We start from the raw sequence: 25,000 nt of genomic DNA on the forward strand, positions 1-25,000 counted from the left end.
CACGGAGTAAAGTAAATTTTCCGGGACTCGTAGAGCGACTTAAAACCCGGAGTATCGTAGATTATATCATCCAAAGAGTTCTACATCTCCAAGATTTTATGGACGCCTTTACGGAAAAGTGTAAAAGCAAAACGGTAGATATCCTGGCTTTCCTTTGGTCCACCAGTTTAAAAAATGAAAAGTTTATAGAAGTAGAGAAAAAGATGAATTCTTTGGAATTAGATTTGACTGCTCAACACATGGATAATTTGAAGAGGAATCTTTCGGGTTTTAACCTTGAAGTTGACAAGATCGAAAGAGATGGGAACCGTTTTTTCAGAGCAGTTGCCTCACAGCTCAATAGACACATGAGGGAATACAAGGAACATATCGAAGGGCATTGCACTTCCCTTGGATTAGGAATTAGTGAAGCCTTCGACACACGTAGACTTAGGGAGCTGTTTGTGAAAGAAGTCTCTGATAACATTGAAGAGCACAGAGACTGGATGACAACTGGCGTTAATGGGTTAGAGGAAGTTTACAAATTTAGCCAAGACGGATTTTTCGCGAATGAAGTTGGGGATTTATGCGCGAGAGCAACAGCTAAAGTCTTGAAAATTCCAATTGTGATTGTTACCGCTCTCCCTTCGACACCTACGTTGCCATTCCTACCACACGAGTTCCTTACCACCACACCCATCTACATCGCATATGATCATTCTAGGCCAGGCCACTACGATGCCACAAAAGGTGCTCAATAATTGTTCAATAACCCCAAGGTTAAATTAGCAGTTATAAATTCTGATAATGCTACATACCTCCTCATATATCGAGGTTTGAACTGAGAATTTTTCGAGATCCTCCCGATGTCTTGGCACCTGAAGTCTTGTGCTAGTACGTTACATTAATAAAACTGAGCCGGAAATCATTTAATGGAGAAAATGATGTTTTCTTCATTTGTGCTGAAATAAATTCTGTAAATCGAGATTTCAGATATAAGCAATAACTATTTACCGAAGTGAAGGTGGCTAGTAGTAGATATTCAACGAGCCGCGAAGCAGCTTGGCAAATATTCACTAATAACCACGACACTGAGGCGAATAGCTGTTTTTAGTACACACTAAAATCAGTGAGATAATATGGCACAAAAAGATGATTTTAATAATCAATTTATTCCTGTACATGCGGGAGCGTGAAACTCGCGAGTTTCTCGGAGGTAAATAGCAAAGGATATTCAGAGTTTGAGTAGCCAGTCAGAGCGCACCTTCAACGCTGTCCACTGCTTTAGTATATACTAATGATCTTTAACTTGTCGAAACCTTGTCGAAAACCATTGCATTAATTCTTGACATAGTTTCATCGTTTCAGAGGTTTCAAGTGAGAATGACTGTGACGAACAAGCAAAGGAAACAAGATGCACTTGCGGTAAAAACAAGAAAAATAAGTCAGTTTCAGATATTTTCTGTGTTTCTGGTAAATGCCCGTGCCACAAAGTGAACCACTCTTGTACCCGCTCGTGTAGATGTTACAATTGCAAAAATACGTGCAATTCCAATGAAATTGTGAAGGTAAAAAAGAGTGTGAAGAGAGGCTGTAGGTGCGGAGTTGGACAAAAGAGCAAAGGGGACGGAGAACCAAATGCAAGTCACAAGTCATGTTGAGACAGCCTCCGCAAGTCGAAGTGTCCGTGTGTAGCGGGTGGAATAGGATGCACCGAAGTCTATAGATGCTTTAATTGTGGAAACATTGTTCAAGCTCGAGCTGACCCGGGAAAATCCCCAAAACGAAAGAAGCGAAATAGGGCGATCGTCTCTCCATATAAGAGGAAAAAGGATCAAAGTTCATGATAAGTCAAAATGCAGAGGTGGATTGTGGACCATGGAGAAATATTGAAACGCTTTGTTTGATGGTTTGCCGGGACGTGTTGCTAAGTCAAGGACTTTGCATAAATTCAAAAAATTTGCGTGATTTGTATGATTTCGTGGCTACGTCTCCTGCTGTTATGGACATGTCTTTAAACATAGCTGCGAAGTCTACAGCACAGATTGCGGCTAAAATAGCGCACCTAAGAGGCATTGATTTGTAAAATACACATAAGATAGGGCTATCCTGTCCAGTGAAATTTTTGAAGGCTTCACTTCTGCTACCTTTTAATTCCGCTCTTAATGCTAAAATAATGTTCTTCAAAAAAGTTGCCCGTCAGATCTCATGTCCAATCAGACTTTTGAGCTTTCTCTTTAATGGATGAAAAACGCGAGAAAAGATGACTAGTGATTCATGATTTCTAATTCACACTGTATTAGGCCACAGAGAAATTACTAAGTAAATACAGCTTTGTGTCAAAACTGAGTGATTACCTAGATTTTATACGACTATTTTTGTTCTTTTGTATCTTGTTATTATAACAAAAGATTCACGGTGCGCATTTCATGTTTATGTTGGAAATGGTGTAGCTAATCGTATGCGAACTCGTTCATATTGGATTGCTGCAGAATAAGTACAACTTGTTACATGTTTAACTGACCACAATAGTTTTTCTAATTACTCGTATACCAATGATAGTTCTGCATTCCCTCATTGACGGCATTCTCTCTTTCACTCTTTGTAAAAGTGTGTTATCAAAGAAATAAACACGTGATAAAGGCAATTTGTGAAATTCGAAAGAACAGGTACGTAGTTTCACAAACTTTACTTCTCACGGCCGTAGTAGACTAAGCAACTCCTTTAATTTAAAAACACCAATCTGTGAAACGAGCCCCTTTCAGGCCTCCTACTTTAATCACATTGTGAAACTTTGGAATTACTCTTGTTCTATTGCTCCTTCTTCTAGTTTTTTGAGTCCGCTCTCCTTCCAGCTTTTCGTCAAACAAACACTTTTTGACTGCCTGAGAAAGTCCTTTGACATTGACTAGCCCTGCACGTAGACACTAGTTAGAACTTGCTCGTGCTACAAGCTAGATGTGTAGTTAGTACTATGTTATAAACCAAATAAAGTTGTTAAAAAAGTTGTTAATTCAAATGGCAGGAATTGAAGCAAATGCATACATCAAGGTGAATATGATTAAATAAGCACTTATAAAAGAATATCAAGTCTTTCAGTTCTCTGTCGTAGGTAAGAGGGAGTAAGTCCAGGGTAATAAGTCTGTCTCTGCAAGACATCTCGCCAATCCGGGTTTGTAAGATCCATTTGGTAGCGCGCCGCTGCACTCGCTCGACTTGTGCCTTCAGGGAAACCCGAGCGGGCGACCAGACTTGAGTAGCGCAGCAGAGTTGTGACTTGACTAGCGATAACTATGGCGCGCGCCGGGTAGACACGTCAGTTAGTAATGGACATGTCCGCTTTAGGAACCCAAGGAGCCTGTTGTCTCTGGCGGTGATGGTGTATATATGAGAGTACCAAGACAACGTAGCCATAATTGTAACTCCTAGATCGTTTTCCGCGGACACTCGCACAAGTTGTGTGTTGTTTAGGATGTATTCGTAAATCAAGGGAGTTTTCATCCGCGTCACAGTAAGCGTTGTGCATTTCTAGGTGTTGAAGTTGATGTTATTTTCCTATGACCAGTCATTCACGTTTGCTAGAGTGGTCTGCAGAGACAGACAATCGCTGACGGAGCTCACGTTTTTATGCGGCTTGGAGTCATCAGCGTCTAACGCTGCCCTCATCCCGCCTACAGTTTCACCCGGGAGATCGTTAAGCTCGTTGAGCTCGGCCCTTTCGCAAAATCCAAGTAACATTAGTCTGAATGTTCTTATCCTTTTAAGTAGTGGATAACATTTTTCATTTAGCTCTGCAGGTTTTCCACGATCGCTTGAGCACTTAAGTGGTATCTACGGCCTATTTCGGAGTAAGAATTTAAAAGCAAATTAATAAAATCCATTTTAGGTGACAAACTGATTCTTAATTTCATATTTGATGTGCCTAATCCTTCGCCTTTCAAGACATATAAATCTGATGCAAATTGAATCGTTATAGCAATTGAAAAACGATGTGGATCACAAACATTCAATAGAATAACAACGGGAACTCAAAATTTCTTCCATTCATTTTTAAACATCTCTGTATAGCTGTGTATAGCTCTGTTAAGCAGTGTATGATTCTGTATAGCTGTGGATAGCCCTGTAAAGCCCTGTATAGGTGTGTATAGCTCTGTTTAACTGCGTATTGTGTGTATAGCCGTGTATAGCCCTGTATAGCTATGTAAAGCCCTGTATAGCTGTGCAGAGCTCTGTTTATCTGTGTATAGCTCTGTTTAGCTGTGTATAGCCCTGTATAGCCGTGTATAGCTGTGTATAGCTCTGTATAGCCCTGTGTAGCCCTGTATGGCATTGTTGATTATGTTTAGCCCTGTATAGCCTTGTATAGCTCTGTATAACTGTGTATAGCCCTGTATAGCTGTGTATAGCCCTGTACAGCTATGTATAGCCCTTTATAGCTGTGTATAACCCTGTATAGCTGTGTATAACCCTGTATAGCTATGTATAACCCTGTATAGCTATGTATAGCTCTGTTTAGCTGTGTTTAGCTTTGTATAGCTGTGTATAGTCCTGTATAGCTGTGAATAGCCCTGTATAGCTATGTATAGCCCTGTATAGCTATGTATAGCCCTGTATGGACGTGTATAGCCCTGTATAGCCGTGTATAGCCCTGTATAGCCCTGTATAGCTGTGTATAACTCTGTATAGCTGTGTTTAGCCCTGAATAGCTGTGTATAGCTCTGTATAGCTCTGTATAGCCCTGTCTAGCTCTGTATAGCCCTCTATAGCTGTATATAGCCCTGTATAGCTGTGTATAACCCTTTATAGCCGTGTATAACCCTGTATAGCTGTGTATAGCTCTGTTTAACTGTGGTTAGCTCTGTATAGCTGTGTATAGTCCTGTATAGCTCCAAATAGCCCTGTATAGCTATGTATAGCCCTGTATAGCTATGTATAGCCCTGTATAGACGTGTACAGCCCTGTATAGCCGTGTATAGCCCTGTATAGCCATGCATAGCTGTGTATAGCCCTGTATAGCTGTGTATAGCCCTGTATAGCTGTGTATAACCCTGTATAGCTGTGTATCGCTCTGTTTAGCTGTGTTTAGCTCTGTATAGCTGTGTACAGTCCTGTATAGCTGTGAATAGCCCTGTATAGCTGTGTCTAGCCCTGTGTAGCTGCATATAGCCGTGTATAGCTGTGTATAGGTCTGTATAGCTTTATATAGCCCTGTATAGCTGTGTATAGCTCTGTATAGCTGCATTTAGCCCTGTATAGCTGTGTATAGCCCTGTATAGCTGTGTATAGCTGTGTATCACCGTGCATAGCCCTGTATAGCCGTGTTTTGTCCTGTATAGCTATGTATAGCCCTGTATAGCTATGTATAGCCCTGTATAGACGTGTATAGCTCTGTATAGCCGTATATAGCCCTGTATAGCCATGCATAGTTGTGTATAGCCCTGTATAGCTGTGTATAGCCCTGTATAGCTGTCTATAGCCCTGTATAGCTGTGTATAGCCCTGTTTAGCTGTGTATAGCCCTGTATAGCTGTGTCTAGCCCTGTGCAGTTGCGTATAGCCGTGTATAGCTGTGTATAGGTCTGTATAGCTGTGTATAGCCCTGTATAGCTTTGTATAGTCCTGTATAGCCGCATTTAGCCCTGTATAGCTGTGTATAGCCCTGTATAGCTGTGTATAGCTCTCTATAGCTGTGTTTAACCCCGTATAGCTGTGTTTAGCCCTGTATAGCTGTGTAGCCCTGTATAGGTGAGTATAGTTCTATATAGCTGTGTATAGCCCTGTATAGCATTGTATAGCCCAGTATAGCTGTTTATATCCCTGTATAGCTGCGTTTAGCCTGTATAGCTGTGTATAGCCCTGTATAGCTGTGTTTAAGCGTGTATAGCTGTGTATAGTCCTGTATAGCAGTGTATAGCCCTGTATAGCTATGTGTAGCCCTGTATAGCTGTGTATAGCCCTGTATAGCTGTGTATAGCCCTGTATAGCTGTGTATAGCTGTGTTTAGCCCTGTATAGCCGTGTTTTGTCCTGTACAGCTGTGTATAGCCCTGTATAGCTGTGTCTAGGCCTGTGTAGCTGGATATAGCCGTGTATAGCTGTTTATAGGTCTGTATAGCTGTGTATAGCCCTGTATAGCTGTGTATAGCCCTGTATAGCTGTATATAGCTCTTTATAGCTGTGTTTAGCCCCGTATAGCTGTGTTTAGCCCTGTATAGCTGTACAGCCCTGTATAGGTGAGTATAGTTCTATAAAGCTGTGTATAGCCCTGTATAGTATTGTATAGCCCTGTATAGCTGTTTATAGCCCTGTATAGCTGCGTTTAGCCTGTATAGCTGTGTATAGCCCTGTATAGCTGTGTATAGCTGTGTTTAGCCCTGTATAGCCGTATTTTGTCCTGTATAGCTGTGTATAGCCCTGTATAGCTGAGTATAGCTCTGTATAGCTGTGTATAGCCCTGTATAGCTTTGTATAGCCCTGTAAAGCTGTGTTTAGCTCTGTATAGCTGCGTTTAGCCCTTTATAATGAGTATAGCCCTGTATAGCTGTGTATAACCGATAATAACCGTGTATAGCAGTGTATAGCCCTGTGTAAGTGTATAACCCTGTATGGCTGTGCATACCTTCGTTTAGCTGTGTTTAGCCTTGTATAGTTGTGTATAGTCCTGTATAGCTGTGTATAGCCGTGTATAGCTATGTATAGCCCTGTATAGTTATGTATAGCCCTGTATAGTTGTGTATAGCCGTGCATAGCTGTGTATAGCTTGGTAGCCCTGTCTAGCTGTTTATAGCCTTGTATAGCTGTGTATAGGCATGTACAGCTGTGTATAGCCCTGTATAACTCTGTATAGCCCTGTATAGCTGTGTATAGCCCTGTATAGCTGTGTATTGCCCTGTACAGCTGTGTACAGCCCTGTATAGTTGTGTATAGCCGTGTATAGCTCTGTATAGCTCTATCTAGCTCTGTATAGCTGTGTATAGTTGTGTATAGCAGTGTGTACTTGTGTATAGCAGTGTGTACTTGTGTATAGCCCTGTATGTGTGTAGGATATTGTATGTAAAGTATAGGACATAATATGTATGTCACCTCCGGGATGCTATTTACGACTCGGCCATGTCTGCGTTCGGAAGAAAAGCACACAAGAATGCTGACTGGTTCGAGGCGCACTGGAAAGAAATGCAGCCAGTCACGGAAGCCAAAAGGATAGCCCTCCTGGCTTACAAGCAGAACCCTTGCCACAGCACACGCGACGCTCTGAGAGCAGCTAAGAGCAAGGCCCAGCAGACCGCCCGCCGCTGTGCCAACAAGTACTGGCAGACCCTGTGCGCCAAGATCCAGACAGCTGCCGACTGTGGTCACATTAGAGGGATGTATGAGGGGATCAAGACAGCTACTGGCCCTACGAGCATCAAGACAGCACCGCTCAAAGCAAAGTCTGGTGAAGTCATCACCGACCAGAGCAAGCAGCTGCAGCGCTGGGTCGAGCACTATCTCGAGCTCTACTCGACCCAGAACATCGTGACTGACGCTGCCCTTGATGCCTTGCCCAGATTACCAGTCATGGAGGAGCTTGACGAGATGCCCACACTGGAGGAGCTCAGCAAAGCCCTCGACAACCTTGCCTGCGGCAAGGCGCCAGGGAAGGACGGCATACCATCAGAAGTCCTAAAGCACGGCAAGCCTTCCATCCTCCAGCCGCTTCACGAGCTCCTCTGCCAATGCTGGGTGGAAGGGCACATCCCACAAGACATGAGAGATGCAAGTATAGTCACCATCTACAAAAACAAGGGTGACCGAAGCGATTGTAATAACTATCGCGGCATCTCGCTTCTCAGCACTGTAGGCAAAGTCTTTGCGCGTGTCACTCTAAGTCGTCTGCAGAGTCTTGCTTCACGAGTTTACCCAGAATCCCAATGTGGATTCAGAGCCGCCAGGTCCACAGTGGACATGATCTTCTCCCTCCGCCAGCTACAGGAGAAGTGTCGTGAGCAGCAGCAACCATTGTTCCTTGCTTTCGTGGACCTGACCAAAGCCTTTGACCTGGTAAGTCGAAGCGGGCTCTTCCAGATCCTTCAGAAGATCGGCTGCCCACCGAAACTCCTTGCCATCATCGCCGCCTTCCACGAGGACATGCAGAGCACCGTCTGCTTTGATGGAGCCACCTCGGATGCCTTCCCAGTCAGAAGTGGAGTAAAACAGGGCTGTGTTCTGGCACCAACTCTGTTCGGGATTTTCTTCTCGATGTTACTCCAGTATGCCTTTGCCGATTCCTCGGACGGTGTATACATTTGTACAAGGGCAGACGGCAAGCTCTTCAACATTGCCAGGCTCCGCGCCAAAACGAAGACCTTTGAGGTGCTCATCCGCGAGCTGCTGTTCGCAGATGATGCTGCCCTGGCATCTCACAGCGAGGCAGGCCTCCAACGCTTAGTCGATAAGCTGTCTCACGCCTGCAAAGAGTTCGGCCTTACCATCAGCCTAAAGAAGACGAACATCCTTGCCCAAGATGCACTGACACCTCCCGTCATTACAATCGACAATACTGAACTGGAGGTGGTGGACTCTTTTACTTACCTAGGGTCCACAGTGTCAAACAAGGCATCACTAGACGTCGAGATCAGCTCAAGGATCGCCAAGGCAGCGGGAGTAATGGCCAAACTCAACAAAAGAGTGTGGAGCAATGACCTGCTGAGCGCGAGGACCAAACTGCAAGTCTACCAATCTTGTGTCCTTTCCACACTCCTCTATGGTAGCGAGTCATGGCCCACATACGCCAGACAAGAGAAGCGGCTCAACGGGTTCCACCTCCGCTGCCTTCGGCGTCTCCTCCTGATCAAATGGCAGGACAGAGTCCCCAACACCGAGGTCCTTGGGCGAGCCGACATGCCTAGCATCTCTACACTACTCATCCAAAGACGCTTACGGTGGCTTGGCCATGTACACCGTATGGACCCCGGTCGCTTGCCAAGACAAATCCTTTATGGGGTACTGCGAGAGGGCGTCCGACGCACGGGCCGACCACTCCTTCGCTTCAAGGACGTTTGCAAGCGTGACCTGCAACTCACTGAAATCATCCCCAACACCTGGGAGATCCTTGCGACAGACCGGAAAGCCTGGCGTCGGGGTGTGAAGGACGGGGCTCACAGGGCTGAGATGAAGGCCAGGGCCGAGGCGACTATCAAGAGGGGGACGAGAAAGAAACGTCAAAGATCAGATCAAGAGGCCACCAATTACATCTGTTCCAGCTGCAACAAAGATTGCCACTCAAGAATCGGGCTTTTGAGTCACTCAAGAGCCCACCAACACTGATGCGCTGACCATCGCCTCTCCGAGACGAGGATGCACGATGTATTGAGGACATTATATGTGCCCATACATGACGTACCTACCCGATTTTAGGTGTTATGTTTCATTTGGAAATAATGTTATCTGCGCATGTCATAAACAACTCCCTTCTCTGAGATTGTTAGAATATCTCGCTTTCGTGACTTTCTTCGTTCTCTCGACGGAAGATCAGGAAACGAGGAAACGGATCGGTTTAGACTCACATTGCTGTCCATGAGAAGAGTTGACCCGAAGAAAAAGCAGGTACAGACAAAATAGTAAAGTTATTCACTCCGTAACTTTAACTTTAACTTCAATAACCCGTTGTTGACTTTCGGTTTTTCACTCGCGTAAAATTTACGTGCGAAAACGTTCCTTACGATATCCGTTCGAACGGTTGAACGCACGGTATGTGAACGGATGACAAACGGATAGAGAAACCGTTTAAAACGGATGCCATGAACGGCTGAACGGCTGAACGGCTTCAGAAAAATTTCGAACGGTTGAAGTCGAACGGCTGAACGGCTAAAGGAAAATTTCGAACGGTTGAAGTCGAACGGCTGAACGGCTTCAGAAAAGTTTCGAACGGTTGAAGTCGAACGGCTGAACGGCTGAAGGAAAATTTCGACCGGCTGAACGGCTGAAGTTTTCAACGGATAAGGTCAAAGTAAACGGTTGAACGGCCGATCACTGGAAAAAAGTCAAAATTTCCACAGAGACTTCACTGTGGTTTTAGTATGGTTTTCAAAAATTCCACAGTCTGTTTAAAAACCAAATGTGGTTATTTTGTGGTTTTTTGAGGTTAAGTTTCAAAGGATGCAAATATCCATACAAAATCCACATCAGGTTAATTAATCTCCATGTGATGTATGGAAACTAAAAAATCCAAAGAATAAAATGTCAATATCCTTGCATGGAAAATTGTGAAGTTCCATTTAATGGTTATTCAAAATTCCACAGTTGTCAAGGAAATTTAAATTTCCAAACTAAGTTACCTTGGATTTTAAAATTCCAATGGTGGAAATTATTTGACATTACTAAGCATGGAAATTAATAAATCCACAGTTGTCATGGAAATTAAAATTTCCAAACTAAGTTAATTTGGATTTTAAATTTCCAATGGTGGAAATTGTTTGACATTACTTAACATGGAAAAAAAAATCCACAGTTGTCATGGAAATTAAAATTTCCAAACTAAGTAAACTTGGATTTTAAAATTTCAATGGTGGAAATTGTTTGAAATGACTACTACGAGTTTCAGTTTCTTATAGTACATGTATCTGAATTTTTTAAAGGCAGGAAAACAGAATTCCTCCCTGGCTTGCAGAAATTTAATTGTTCATTGAATTGTATTCTTTGTTGCAAAAATTTACTTCAGTTGACAATTGTGGAGTGGAATTCATAGATCCAAGATGGAGATACAACATTTCCCTATTTGCATACAGTGGAATGTAAAAGATATTCAGGAATACACAAATTCAAATTAAGTCTAATATCCATTGTCCTTCCAGTAAGGCCCATGCCACTGTCCATCAAGTATACTGACAATGCTCTTAAAGTGAATGGTGTCCATAGCATGGCCCATGGATTCCCTTTTCCACAACTGATTTTCATTCCACTGATGGTGTTTGACAAAGAAATAACCCCTGATTGTTTTATGTCCATGGTCTACAGCTCGTACTTCAGCTCTCCACAATTCTTCATCACCTCCTTGAACAGACACCATTTCACCCACTTGGGGAGACACTGGTACTGGTATTAATGACACTGGTATTAAGGACTCGCTTTGCCTTTTGATCAATTGGTAAATAAGGACATCACTATGATTTGCCAGTTCAATCTGCAATGATACATGCATGTTGGAGAACAGGTCATGGGCAAAACAAAGCAAAACCAGTGAACAAAACTACCGCTTCTACACTTGACTTGTATCAAAATATCGATCGCTTTGCACCATTATTTTTTGGAAAGATAATCGAATACTCAAACTATTCAGGACTTTGATAAGCATGTAAGATAATAAGATTTTCCCTGATCTTTTTTTTTTGTTATAATAGGAAATCCCTGATATTTTGCTGACCGTGGCAGCATAATAAATTTTGAGCGTCAGTTTACGTGAGTCATTCTTCGCTTTCTCTTAATTTCTTATTTATGATATAAATATTCTTTTCTAAATGACAAACTTTTCATAATAACATATTTAAGATTCAGATCAGCACTACAAGCTAGCAAAATGCGCACCCACCTGCACTACATTCAACCTCACGTCCAACGATTAATTCACGCTGAATTGATAACAAAAGATGCTGTTGCTGCGTCTTAGGGTTCACAGCTTTACCCTTGCAGTTTTCGCAAGGGCAGTGAACATGAACAGATACCCTTGCAGCACAATAGCAACGCGAAGAGGGAAAAAAGGATCCGAAACGTTTATCCGCCTTCTCCGCCATGTTTTCTTGCTAAACAGCTTTGCAACCTCTCCTCCAAACTTATGGTCAGCGGATACTGAAATTTCGACCAATGAGAAAGCTCCGCGTGAATCGTGTCGTTTCCCGCCAGAAATGGGATCAAAACTGCACGTCAGACGAAACTTTGTGGTCTTTGCTCGGCTGCTGCACAAGTTTGTGTTTCTGCGAGAAGATGGTTGATTCGGAAGAAGAAGTTGGAGTTCTGGACCAAGATTTCACGCCATTTACGCAGTCAAGTCCGAGCTATTCCGTTGAAAGTGAAACGGATCAAGAAGTCTGCAAGATTTTCAAGAAGTGGAATGCAAGGAAACTTCCAGACTCTGCCAAAGGAGGAACGGTTTCAAAGAAATCGAAGATTGAACCGTCAATTGAACCAGCATCATTGGGCGCCGACGACTGCAAGGAAAATGTCGACGTCAAAGGTCAGTGCTTTAGTATTAAATCATTTACACCACCTTATAATTACAAACATTTAAAATGAAACCAAGTATCTTTCAAGTTGACTGATAAAGTGTAGGTCTTGTTAAAACCATCCACTGGAGAAAAAAATGGCGCGAATATTGTTTTCACGGTTTCAGACGCCATCTTGTTTCGGAAGGTTGCTTGATGCTAGATCATTTGAGGAAGGGAATTGTAAATTTAATTCTAGTATCAAGAAAGCCGACGAGTTGCTGTACGAAAATGTCTCGCTTCTTAGCTAATCTGTACAAGTTTGATCGGCAACATCTTTCGCTAGGCATCATTTCTTTCATTAGTGATCATAAAATTTTCAAAGTCAACCTTTTTTAACCCATTGACGCCTGGGGACTTAGCGCGCACCTACCCCCTAAAAACCTGGCTTTTTTACGGCATTTAATTCAAACGCACGAGACAAAAAATAAACCATGTACACAGTAAATTTTGACAAATAATTATTTCCTGAAGTTTTCTTTTATTACAAAAAGACATCCTGAAGGACAATTTTACGAATTAAAATACATGTCGGCCGTGACAAACTGTTCACAAAACAGACTTTAAAATATAACTAAAATTTTCATCTCCTCCGCGCGTCTTTTTCGAAACTCGAATAATACAAAAAAAATTGTAAAAAGTCCCTAAAATATCTTAAAATACAGGACTAAAAGGTATGTTATCATTCTGTACAACTTACACAGACATAAATGTTATGACACTGTGGTGTTTTCCTTGTGCAGGAAAGCAGTAATTTGAGATGAAAAAAATTATTTATGAATAACGGCAGGGTCAACACAGGTGTGTTTTGTTTTTGGCCTGCTCAGGTATTTGGGGGGTGGTTTTCGCGGGGCCGGTTTTGGTTGCGGGTTTTAAACCTACCAAGCATAGCTTAATTCAGATAAATAACCTTCGGTACAAACTCTGAAACTGAAACCAGTGTGTTTTTTGTTTGCATGCTCAAGATTGGAGTGTGGAAGATGTTCTGCAGTGGCTGGAAAGAAAAGGATTTAAAGAGGAATGTGAGCTTTTTAAAGGTTTGTACATTAACCCTGTTAGTGCCAAGATTTTGAGGGGGGTGGTCTGCAAGTGCCAAAGCAAATTATTTTCTATCACTTCACGCTACCCTGCAAACACACATAAAACAGATGTTGAATTCTACCTTTCTGTCTCCATCCTAGTCCTCCAAAACAGACATATTCGTGAGGAGTGATGGTTAATCTTGTTCCATAATCCAAAATAGACAAAAGAAAGTAAAATATTTACTGTCAGTTCGAGCATTTTTGCCACGCTTGCGATCCGTGGATGTTTGGAAGTCGCTTCGCAACGCGGTACGATTAACAGTAGATTTTGTCCTTTACCATCTTACCAAAGGAAATTTATCAGTTATCGATGAATGTTGAGATCCTGAAGATTCCATTTCCAAGATTTTATTGTCCTGTTTTGTTCTGAGGGCACGTAACACATTGGGAAAAGAACTACATAACAAAATGGCCGCCATGTTAACGTTTTCTTCTTTGCAAATGAAAACGCACAAACTTGGGCAACTGACTTGAAACATGAAGGCTTAGCGAAGGTGACTAACAATTTGATAGAACAGCAGTTCCTATTGGTCTAATGTGTTAGCTGTGCCTTAGTAACCAATCAAATTGCTCGTTATATCACTGGGCAGACCTCAGGCTGATCAGATCAGCCCTGGCACGAATAGGTGTTTACGCGCAGGCTGATCTGATCGGCCCGTGGCACGAATAGGGTTAAGACATATAATTTTGCATATCTTTGCCTTTTTACTATTACCAGTAGCAGTAGTACTAGTGCATGTACCAGCAAAGGAAGAAAACTTAAAAATCGAAAGGAAAAAATATTTCCTTCAGACAAATAATGGAACATTTACTTGGGCGACTGATTATAAAGACAATATGAAATCATTCTTGTTATTTATTTTAGCTGAGAAAATATGTGGGAAAGCTCTTAGAGGCATCAGTGAACGTGCTGACTTGAAGGAAATTGGCGTCAAGACTATGGGAAGACGAATTCTTCTACTTGAAGAAATTAATAATCTCCTTGGTTCAACTCCTTCAAGCATCAATTGTGGAACATGGGTATGTTGAAGTGGATAAAGAGGGAGACCTTACCAACCTCAGGAGAGACCAGTTGAAAGGGGCCAAAAAGATTGATCTCTAAATGTATAGATAGCGCTAGCTCCTTTCATGTACATGGACATGAGCAAATTATGTGGATGTTTACTATGGTTCATATTTTGTAAGAATAATTGAGCCAGTGACTGCAGAACTGACACATGTTGATGTTAAATTACTATGGATCAAATTTTGTAAGAATTGTTTAGCCTGACTACAGAACTGGTCACACATGTACAGGCATCATGTGACTGTGCGATACTAGTATGGTTTCATTGGTCAAGCCATCTGTGACAAAGATCCAAGGAATTAAAAAATCTCAAGAATGTTGTGTTAAACTTCCTAAAAGGAAAAAAACAAAAAGACCTATATAACGGCAACAGCAAATGCTCTCCTGGAACATGGTTATGTGGAAGTGGACAAAGGAGAGATCAGTTAAAAGTGGCCAAAAAAAATTATCTGTAAATGTATGGACTCCTTTCATGTACATGGACAAATAATGTTGATGTTTTCTGTTGATCATATTTTGTAAAAATTGTTGAGCTTATATATAAATCAGAGCTACACAATTGCCTTTTATCCAACATACGGTTTAATGTTGAAGTAATGGATGTTTTTCACTTTGAAAGTCACACAGGCATCCTGTGATAATGCATTGAAACCCTGTCAGTTGCAATTGTTTAGAGATCTTCAAGATATTTTGGCAGTTGAAACAACTAAAAAAGCTAGTAAAGAACTCCATTATCTGGGCAATTGTGTGTGCTCTTAATCTTAAACATTGCTCATCTGGAAGTTGGCCTGGGGTCAGAGATCATCTTAAAAAGGAAAAGGTTTCTTGTACAGGCTGGGTCAGTTCCTCAGTCGCAATCTTTTAACTACCAGATTGGTTTTCAATGTACTTGGTATTTTATTTATTTTTTTTGTACTTTACAGTTACAGTACATTGTTGCATATACGAAATTATAAATTTCATTACTTAAATGCTTCTTTGTTGTGACTTTTACTTTAAAATACACCACTTAGTACATTTCAATCACTACTCGCCTCATTACAAAAAACCTGCCATGGTAATTAAAGTGACCACTGTGGTCCTTTACATTGGAAATCTAGATTTCTTTCCATAGAAATTGTGATTTACATGCTTCTCTACAAAACCAATTTCCAAGTGTGGTAAATGTTATCCATCTGTGGGCTTGACCATAGAAAAACCTGCCATGGTAATTAAAGTGACCACAGTGTGGTCCGTTCCATTGGAAATCTAGATTTCCTTCCATGGAAATTGTGATTAACATGCTTCCCTACAAAACCACTTTCCAAGTGTGGTAAATTTTATCCATCTGTGGGCTTGACCATAGAAAAACCTGCCATGGTATTTCACTTTCCATAGTGGGATAAGTAATCTTGGACATTGCGATTTCCTTTCTTGGGAATTCCAATTACCATGATAAATCCCAATGTTGTGTATGCATAATTTCCACATTTGGAAAGTTTAGAAACCATCAGTGGATTTGTGCAAAAACCATGTGTGGAAAAAGAGTACTTTTTCCACACATGGTATTTTGTTAAAAACCACAGCAAAACCACCAAAAAACCATAAATAATACATGCATGGAAACTTGATAATTTTTCCAGTGGATCAAAAACATTCGAACGAAATGACAGTAATTAAGATAAACGCGACACGCGCTGCTTAGATCTGAAAACTGATAGAAAACTTAGAATAAATCTAATCTTGTTTTGAAAAGAATAAGTCTTTTGAGAGTAAAGCAAATTCGTTTTCGCGGGGGAGAAACAAAAGCCGGTAATAGTCTGCGTTCTCTTTTAAAATAATTGTCATGCAACCATTTCCAGAATTCGTAATGTAACGCCATTTATTGACTTTGTAAACATCTCGTTTCCGAACACAGGCGACACTTTCCCCACCATGTATCTTCAGGCACAATTTATAGTGACAATTTTTACGATGTGCCGAGTAATTTTCGCTACCTTGAGTGCAAGCAATTTTTTTAAGTTAACAAAGAAGCGGGTGCCATTATTTTTGTCCGCTGCGTTGATGTGAGTGTGTACAATAAAAGCGAATCAGCGAGGCATGCGGATCGAAATTCTACAGTTTTTATTGGACAAATGGAGAGTAATTGTTTTCAACTTAGCATATGAATAACACACACGCTTTGTGCATTGGTAATGAGTGGATTGACATCTTGCCGACGGTACGGTGTATTCCCTCAGGAGATTCCATTTTGATTTCAGTCAAAAGGGCTTGATATTTGCATACTGTCAAACGTCAAAACATTTTCGGTAAACTAGTTGAATAAACTTGATCTTGAATAAAAAATGTGTATCGATAATCGAATGTTAGGTAACTAAAGATGATGGAGGAGTAGAAAAAGAACCGTGACTATTCATGAAGGCATTTGTAAACAATGCTTATATTTACAAAGTTCGTGTTGAATGTTGTTACTGTTCTTCTCCCACGCGATAGTACTGTTGGTTTGGCAAGCATGCTCTAAACAAAGCAGAGTTTAATTCCTTGCAGAGGGGAAACACGCTATATTAGGAACCTTCAAGTGTTTACCAAACTAACTTTAGTCTGTCCGATGTACTCTTGACTGATTGCAGTGCGAAGACTATTAACTTTGACAGGATCACGGCTCGAAACATCCCTTCCAAAGGAATTTAAGCTACGGTTTCAAAACATATCGCCAGCCGTTCGCCACGAACATCCAGTTCGAACGGCTCCCAATTTTTTTGGAACGGATAGCTCCAGCCGTTCGAACGGCTCCCAATTTTTTTGGAACGGATAGCTCAAGCCGTTCTAACGGCTCCCAATCTATTTGGAACGGATAGCTCCAGCCGTTCGAACGGCTCCTAATTGTTTTTGAACGGATAGCTCAAGCCGTTCGAACGGCATCCCATCCCGTTCGAACGGCTGATGAACGGCATACGAACGGCTATCCGTTTCAAAACGGCAAACCGTAAGGAACGTTTTCGCGTGAGAGGTCACAAATGCGTATGATTACGAAAATTTTAACACAATCCTTTGGAAATGAGCGTATGGTGAAGATATACTTAATACATAAGCTACTTTTTTTCTCTTTTCAGGATGATTGCGTAGCCTCTTCACGTACCCCGGGTGTAATTATTTCGTTTAAATCACCATTCTGAGAGGTAAGTAGATTCATGAATTATGAATTAATGCGCACTAAAAGGTCACTTTATTTGAATTTCATACTTTAGTAAGGGTCTGTTTTGGACTCAGACCAGCTGTTTTACTTCCAGCAGTCGTTTCTGATCTAGATTAAAGGGACAGGGAAATGCTTTAGTGAAGATTGGAACACGCAATACGTATCAGTCTAGGCGGAAGTTGCTATTTTCGAAGGCGACAGGAAACTGAAAGCGAAAGCCTTTACTCACAGTTCATTTTCCAGTGCTAGAGAACGACTTGCCTTCTCTAATTCAATGAGATGTTTTCCGAGAACTCGATTTAGGCGTTATTTATCGATGATATTTTTTCAACAAAATTATTGTGCCTTTCAATTCAATCTGATAAACCATAGGACATTTGACCACAAGTAATGTTTGGGACAAATCATGCAGTCTTTATATGATTAACTTATTTTCCACAAAATGTGACACTCATTTGATGCATGTAAGCTGATAAATCTAATAGTTTTAAGCAAATGAAGATCATCGCAGTATATACTCAACTTAAGCAGATGAGAAATAAGGCCTGAAAAAAATTCAGGCCTGAACGGGAATCGAACCCATGACCTCTGCGAATACCGGTGCAGCGCTCTAACCAACTGAGCTATCAAGCCAACTGGGAGCTGGTCAATTGTGAGTTAACAGTTAACAGAGAGGCTTTCATATACAGAAAACCCAAAAGATAGGGAATATTCCATAACAAATAACCACTGAGGAGGGTGGGATGGAAAGAAAATGGCGAATGAGGTTCAGTGTGCACTGAAGGGGCTATTGAGCATTTGAACTCTAATCCCAAAGCAATCTTTCTTTGTGCCTTAGCATATAGCTTTACTTTACTAGTAACAGGAACCACTGAATAGTCTGCAGATGTTAAATTATGCAACAGCCAATTCAAAGCTAAGTTTCCCAAAAACTATTGAAGTTTTCCTTGGCAATTTGTTGAATGACATATTTACATATTAGATTTCCTCAGTTCCCAGTTCAACCTGCAGTGTTCTAAAAACAGCAAACACATGCAGTATCCATGAATTGAAATATCTGAAGGTTTTACCATTGTAGGATTCCTCTTGGCTGCAATCATTTTCGAACAACCCCTTTTCAGCATGATCGAGTGAAACAGCCTTATGTCGTCTATGTCTTTCAGATTGTCCTAGAGCTTCTTCAGTTCGTTACACTTTTCAATAGCAACAATTACTGCCTTAACCCTTTAACTCCCAGATCCAATTTGTTATTCTCCTTACTGTCAGTTATACAACTCTTGTAATGTTAGTTCAGAGAATTTATTATTGGATCAACTAATTATCCCTGAATTAATATTTTTCTTAATTCTTGTCACTTACTTGGTTGATAATGTATTTATATTGTAAGGAGAAATTTGGTCTTGGTCACTCATGGGAGTTAAAGGAATAAATATAGCACCTTAAATGGAATTTTTGTGATGGTCAATATCTCTCACATTTGATTAATATTTATTTTATGTTTTTTTCAGAAATTATTACATGTCCATCATTTTCTGACTGCTCATATTGTGAGTTTTTGAAGGCAGGAAATCTTAACAGGGTAGGTATATATGTTTTTTTTTTCCATTTTTCCCTCTTTAAATACGATACATATATGTAAGGATTTTTTGTCTTATTCTCAATTAAGAATGAAAATGTTTATGTTGTTATGTGCTATTCTCTTTTTTTTCATGAATATCATTTTGCTTTGAATATGAAACATAGTGTTAAAGTAGCGAGATGGGTCACTAATTAAATTTGCATCAATCTTTACCCAGTGGTTCAATCCTTTGAATTCATGCTCAGGAGTATAAATTGAATGTTGTCATCCTTCACTAGTGTTTGACACCATGTCTTATTATGTTGCACCTGGCAGCTGAAATGCATCTAATGAAATGCATCTAAACCCTAAATTGTTTAAAAAATAGTAATCTGAAAGTTGACTTTGTGGGAAATGGTTAAGAAAGGCTGTTTATTTTCGTCCAATGAAAAGTGTGTGAAAATAGCTGGCACGCCGAAAGATTTAAAATAATTTGAGTAACATGTATTCTTTAAATCTCACCAGAGGAAATTTGAAACTAACAAAACTCAAGACAAAGAAGAACCTGTGGATAAGATTTTTTGCAAAATGGATGTACTTCGTAAATGAGAGCTAGTAACATTATTTTGTTATGTTCATAACAAAAAGTCTTTTTTTTTTGTTTTCTCTGAAATTAAAAATCAGTTTTTTTGTCGGCTTGGCTCCTTTTTATACTTTTTAGGGGCCTAAACTTGAGTGTTTTAAATTACCAAAACCGTGGAAAACACAAGAAAAAAAAAGCGTACCTTATGTTACAGACATGATATTACAGACATCACATTATGGACATTATATTACGGACATTATGACTGCATGACTTTTATTATGGTAATTCTCTTGGGAGAAATAAATGCTACATGCATACCAATTTTGTTCAAATTTATCACATCCAAATTTTCAGTGCTTTTAACTAAACACTAATATCAATAACCATAACAACAACTGTACATTAGCAGTAACAATGCAATGCTGACATGAGGAGTATAAATTTTCAAAAAGTTTGAGTCTAAGTGTGAATTAAGTTTACTGGGAGACATATTATATTTAGAGTCTGAGTACCCTCTTTTATAATATCTGAAGATAACAAATTAAAATATAACATGCAATGTTTCAGAAATGTAGTTTAAAACAAGCAATACTTCAACTTTCAAAGGCCATTGCACTGATAATACTATAGAGAAAGTTGTCAATTCATACAGTTCAGTGCAGTGTAACTTTCCAAAATAGTATCAACTGGCTTATTAAGAGTCAATGAATAGTACTCTTACAAAAAGTTCAGAATAATCCAAGTTTCGTAATTAAAGCAGTGTTTAACTACTGCAATCTGCAGTTAGTTTGATCATCTATTTGCAAAAATTTTCTTTTCAAAGATATTTAAAAAGCCTCTCAATATGTGGAGCTACAGTAGACTCTTCGCTTGTGGACAATATCAATATTGCTCCTCAGAGGCCAGTTAATTGTTTTGACGACTTGGTGAAGAAATTTGATTTCAACCTCATTATCAGTAACCCTAAGGGCTCTTCCAATGTAAAACTCGGTGTCACTCTAGAAAACTGTGCTGTATCTCAAAAAGCAAGAACCAAAAGACAGCAGAAACACCAGTTAGATAAATAAAATGGAATTGTAAGGAGCATGCTCCATATGGGATACTCCACCTACCACAGTTACATGTACACCCAAGTGTGATATTAATGCTTTGGTTATCAGCACCACCAGAAAAGAGAATTAACCTTTAACTCCCAAGATCTAATTGTTAATTCTCCCCTCTAGCTGCTACACATTTCCTTGTAAATTAGTTATGAGAACTTGGTGCTAGATGAAGATAGCAGCTTCTACCTGATAAGTTTGAATATTCTCATCACCTGTTTCCTGAATAATGTATGGTTTGTAGGGAGACGTTTTACATTAACCACCTATGGGAGTTAAAGGGTTAACTTGTAATTGGGCTTGATTAAGATAAATTTATCAGTTCTGACAAAGCCAATTATAAAATGCTCCTAGATAAACAAAACTATTCCTTATTCTTACCAGTGTAAAAAAGAAGTTCCACAGTGTAATGTCTGTAACAAAAATTGTGTAATGTCCACAACAGGAAGTTTTTAGCTCAAGCTCAAATCTAACTACAGAATAAGGGATACATGTACAATTAGATTTTAAAAAAGCTGTGAAGCAGCTTTGTTCCTATTATTTTAAAATAATTATTGTCTGAGTAGTCAATTCACAGGGAAAAAAATGTCAAGTGAACATAAAAAATTGTAGGTTGATTTTTTTGTAATGTTCATAACAGAGTTTAACACAAAAATTTTGGAAGCCTTTGTGAAAGAAAGGAAAGTTTCTTTTCTGCTGATGGTTATGTACCCTGTGAGGAATGTTTGTACAAATTATACATTGAAAACTGTGCAAAATAAGTTTGTTAAGGAAGTTACTTTCCAAAAAATTGGTCTCTGAATGTAATGTCTGTAACATGGAATTGCCCTCGTGATTCTCAGAATCATGATGGCACATTTCGTTTCAAATGAAACGGGTGTCAAAGTGACTTTTAAGACTTTATTATGTCCTTACGATCATAGGAAAATTGTGCAGGTGGATTTTAGCGATGAAAATAGAATCCTATATATGATTAATGATAGAACCGAAGTGTTTATTGAGTAAGTAGCAGAAAGAGATGAATATGTAATGAAAGGTTTCAAAATTGAATGCTCATCCAGCTTTTAACACAAGCATGAAGGGGTGATTTTTTCTAATTATAGCATAAACAATAACTTTCTATTAAGCTGTTGTTTCTTAGCTCTGCCTTAACAGTTAATGAGCTAGAGTGATATATTCCCTGAGGAGGAAAGCCTATGTAATGTATGACCAATCAAAGCTCTCCAGAGTGCAGTTCACTGCTAATATTACAGATCTATATATTTTTCACTTCTGTAAGTATAATGTCATGAGAACAATGGGCGTTCTGCATGATGTGTTGGTGTGTTGAGTGTGTGTTATCACCTTTGTTCCTAAAATCATATAGAGGGTCACATTTGGTCAGCCTTTCTGAATCATGGTGGTTTTTTTTGTTGTTGTTGTTTTTATTTTTAATTCCAGTTGAATTGTGATAATTATAAATGAATAAATGGGGTAACTTTCTAAAAAAACTGTGGTGCTCCCTCAGTGGGAGAGTATACCAGGATAATTAAGTATTATCAATTGAGTTGGTAGGGTTTAAAAAGATGACATTTTGAGTGTAAGGCCTTTGTCAGAGCAATTGGGCTGACAAACAAATTGTCAGCTTTTAAACTCGTCACAGTAGCAAATTTACACTATCAATTAACTCAGCTGATAATATGAAATAACTTCGATATAATTAGATAATGTTGTGGTTAATACCACTTATAACCTTGGGGCACCTGTTAGTGCCCTTATTTGTGACGGTCATTGTCTTTCATAACTGATATGTAGTAACTGTTGTTCTGCTGCTTCCCTTTTCAGACTTTCTGACATTATCCCTGATTCAAGGATTATTTTCTTGAACCCAGGAAACTCTATACAAGGTAGGAGGACTAACTCTTTTTTTCTCTCATTTTTGAAACTTGGCTTCATTTTGTCAATCTGTATTAACCCTTTAATTGCCATGAGTGACCAAGACAGAATTTCTCCTTACAATATCAACACAATATCAACCAGATAACTGATGAGAGTAAATAAAAATATAAATTTGGGGATAATTTGTTGATTCAATACTAAGAATTGTATGGTTGGAAGTAAGGAGAATTACAAATTTGATGTGGTAGTTAAAGGGTTAATAATTTATTCGCTGGAATTTAATTGTGTCCTAGCTGTTTCCATATGTTTAAAATTAATCTGCATGCTCTCATTTCACTCATATCTATGAGAGTATTAATTATTTTGCCTGGTAATGTCATGTCAAGAACTATGCATTATATTAATTACCTATTTAATTATATTGTGATTAATGGTTGTGATTAATTATGTTTGGCTACAAACAAGTGGAAATACTCTTAGAAAATGTTGCTGAAATTCTGGTGGTCCTTCTGATATACTGCTGGTTTAATTACTGAGTACAGCTTGGTTTGTAGAGTGCTTCAACTGAAAGTTGACTTATGGTAATTCTTTTGGGAGAAATGAAGCTACATGCATAACAATTTTGTTCAAATTTATCACATCCAAGTTTTCAGAGCTTATGACTAAACACTTATAACAATAACCATAACAGCAACTGCACATTAGCAGTAACAACACCACGCTGATATGAGCAGTATAAATTTTCAAAAAGTCTGAGTCTAAGTGTGGCTTAAGCTTACATTGTTCTCCTTTTCAGGCAGTAACCAGTAACATTTACCATCTGTAGTACCTCTTATTACCATTTAAAATTGCTTGGAATTCTTGAAATTCAGCATGTAAATTGAAGGATTGCTTTACCAGTTTTAAAATTTATTTTACCTGTCATCTTTAAGTCAAGTACCCTGTAAGGAATGTCTGTACATGTGCAAATTATAATTTGAAAACTGCAAAATAAGTTTGTTAAGGAAATTAGCTTCCAAAAAATAATTATGTTCAAGATATTCATAAATCACAGTAATATACACCCAAAATGTTTGTGTAAAAGTATATTTCATTGGATGGCCAGAGGGATTTTTAGGAGATGGTAAAAATAATGAAAATCATTATGGCCCATACCATTTTACAACTGCTTAAATGATGAAATTTAAAATATTTCATATCTAGCCCAATCATGGATTTTTAGATTAAGGAGACCTTTAATTGTTTAGAAAATAGCAATCTGAAAGTTGACTTTGTGGCAAATGGCTAATAGAGGCTGTTTATTTTTGTCCAATGAAAAGTGTGTGAAAATGGCTGGCACGCTGAAAGGTTTAAAATGATTTAAGTAAGACACATGTATTCATTAAATCTCACCAGAGGAACAAAGCAAACAGAACTCAACACAAGGAAGAACTTGTGGATAAGATTTTTTCTGTATTTTTTTATGGATAGTACATAATGTCCATAATAAAACCAGTCCTCTTTTTTTGTTTTCTCTGAAATTAAAAACCATTTTTTTTTGTCAGCCTGGCTCGTTGTTCACTCTTTAGGGGCCTAAACTTGAGTGTTGTAAATTATCGAAATCCTGGAAAACACATGAAAACATAAAGCCCCCTTCATGTAATGAACATCATATTAAAGACATTACATTACAGACATCACATTATAGACATATTATTATTTATTATATTATGGACATTATGACTGCATGACTTTAATTATGGTATTTCTTTTTGGAGAAATAAATGCTACATGCAAACCAATTTTGTTCAAATTTATCACATCCAAGTTTTCAGTGCTTTTAACTAAACACCATTAATAATAACCATAACAACAACTGTACATGGATTAGTACATATATATAGTATAAATTTTCAAAAAGTGTGAGTCCAAGTGTGAATTAAGTTTTCTGAGACATATATTTAGAGTCAGCACCTTCTTTTATAATATCTGAAGATAACAAATTAAAATATAGCATGCAATGTTTCAGAAATGTAGCTTAAAACAAGCAATAATTCAACTTTCAAAGGCCACTGCACTGATAATACTATAGAGAAAGTTGCCAATTCATACAGTTCAGTGCATTGTAGCTTTCCAAAATAGTATCAACTGGCTTATTAAGAGTCAATGAATAGTACTCTTACAAAAAGTTCAGAACAATCCAAGTTTCATAATTAAAGCAGTGTTTAACTACTGCAATCTGCAGCTAGTTTGATTATTTATTTGAAAACATTTTCTTTTTGAAGATATTTAAAAAGCCTCTTGATATATGAAAGACTTGGAACATGGAAACATCCAGTGCCTTAAGCTCTTTGGAGTCATAG

General features: G+C 39.0%; 2 protein-coding genes and 2 long non-coding RNA genes across 4 annotated transcripts in view; 3 read left to right on the forward strand and 1 right to left on the reverse strand.

Annotated features, from left to right (window-relative positions):
• The window catches only part of LOC149043670 (uncharacterized), a 7,876-nt gene extending 7,136 nt beyond the window's left edge, over positions 1 to 740 (forward strand). Inside the window, exon 2 of the mRNA XM_089210103.1 lies at positions 1 to 740. This exon is cut by the window's left edge and continues 1,142 nt beyond it. Within this exon, the coding sequence (XP_089066229.1) occupies positions 1 to 740 (740 nt within the window).
• An 8,655-nt stretch (positions 741 to 9,395) lies between these two features.
• On the forward strand, positions 9,396 to 22,595 carry LOC149043671 (uncharacterized). Its single transcript, XR_016187977.1, has 4 exons — positions 9,396 to 9,562; positions 17,454 to 17,519; positions 19,045 to 19,115; positions 19,620 to 22,595. It is a non-coding gene; the product is annotated as an uncharacterized LOC149043671 (long non-coding RNA).
• On the reverse strand, positions 10,213 to 11,745 carry LOC149043672 (uncharacterized). Its single transcript, XR_016187966.1, has 2 exons — positions 11,544 to 11,745; positions 10,213 to 11,138 (listed from the first exon to the last, which is right to left on the reverse strand). It is a non-coding gene; the product is annotated as an uncharacterized LOC149043672 (long non-coding RNA).
• On the forward strand, positions 11,816 to 15,336 carry LOC113682191 (uncharacterized). Its single transcript, XM_089210633.1, has 3 exons — positions 11,816 to 12,185; positions 13,179 to 13,250; positions 14,161 to 15,336. The coding sequence occupies exons 1-3, from the start codon at positions 11,816 to 11,818 to the stop codon at positions 14,322 to 14,324; spliced, it is 606 nt and encodes a 201-aa protein (XP_089066759.1). The 3' UTR covers positions 14,325 to 15,336.
• Positions 22,596 to 25,000: the final 2,405 nt, after the last annotated feature.

This window comes from Pocillopora damicornis, chromosome 6 (genome assembly GCF_964200805.1).
Source record: "Pocillopora damicornis chromosome 6, jaPocDami1.2, whole genome shotgun sequence".
Classification (NCBI taxonomy): domain Eukaryota; kingdom Metazoa; phylum Cnidaria; class Anthozoa; order Scleractinia; family Pocilloporidae; genus Pocillopora; species Pocillopora damicornis.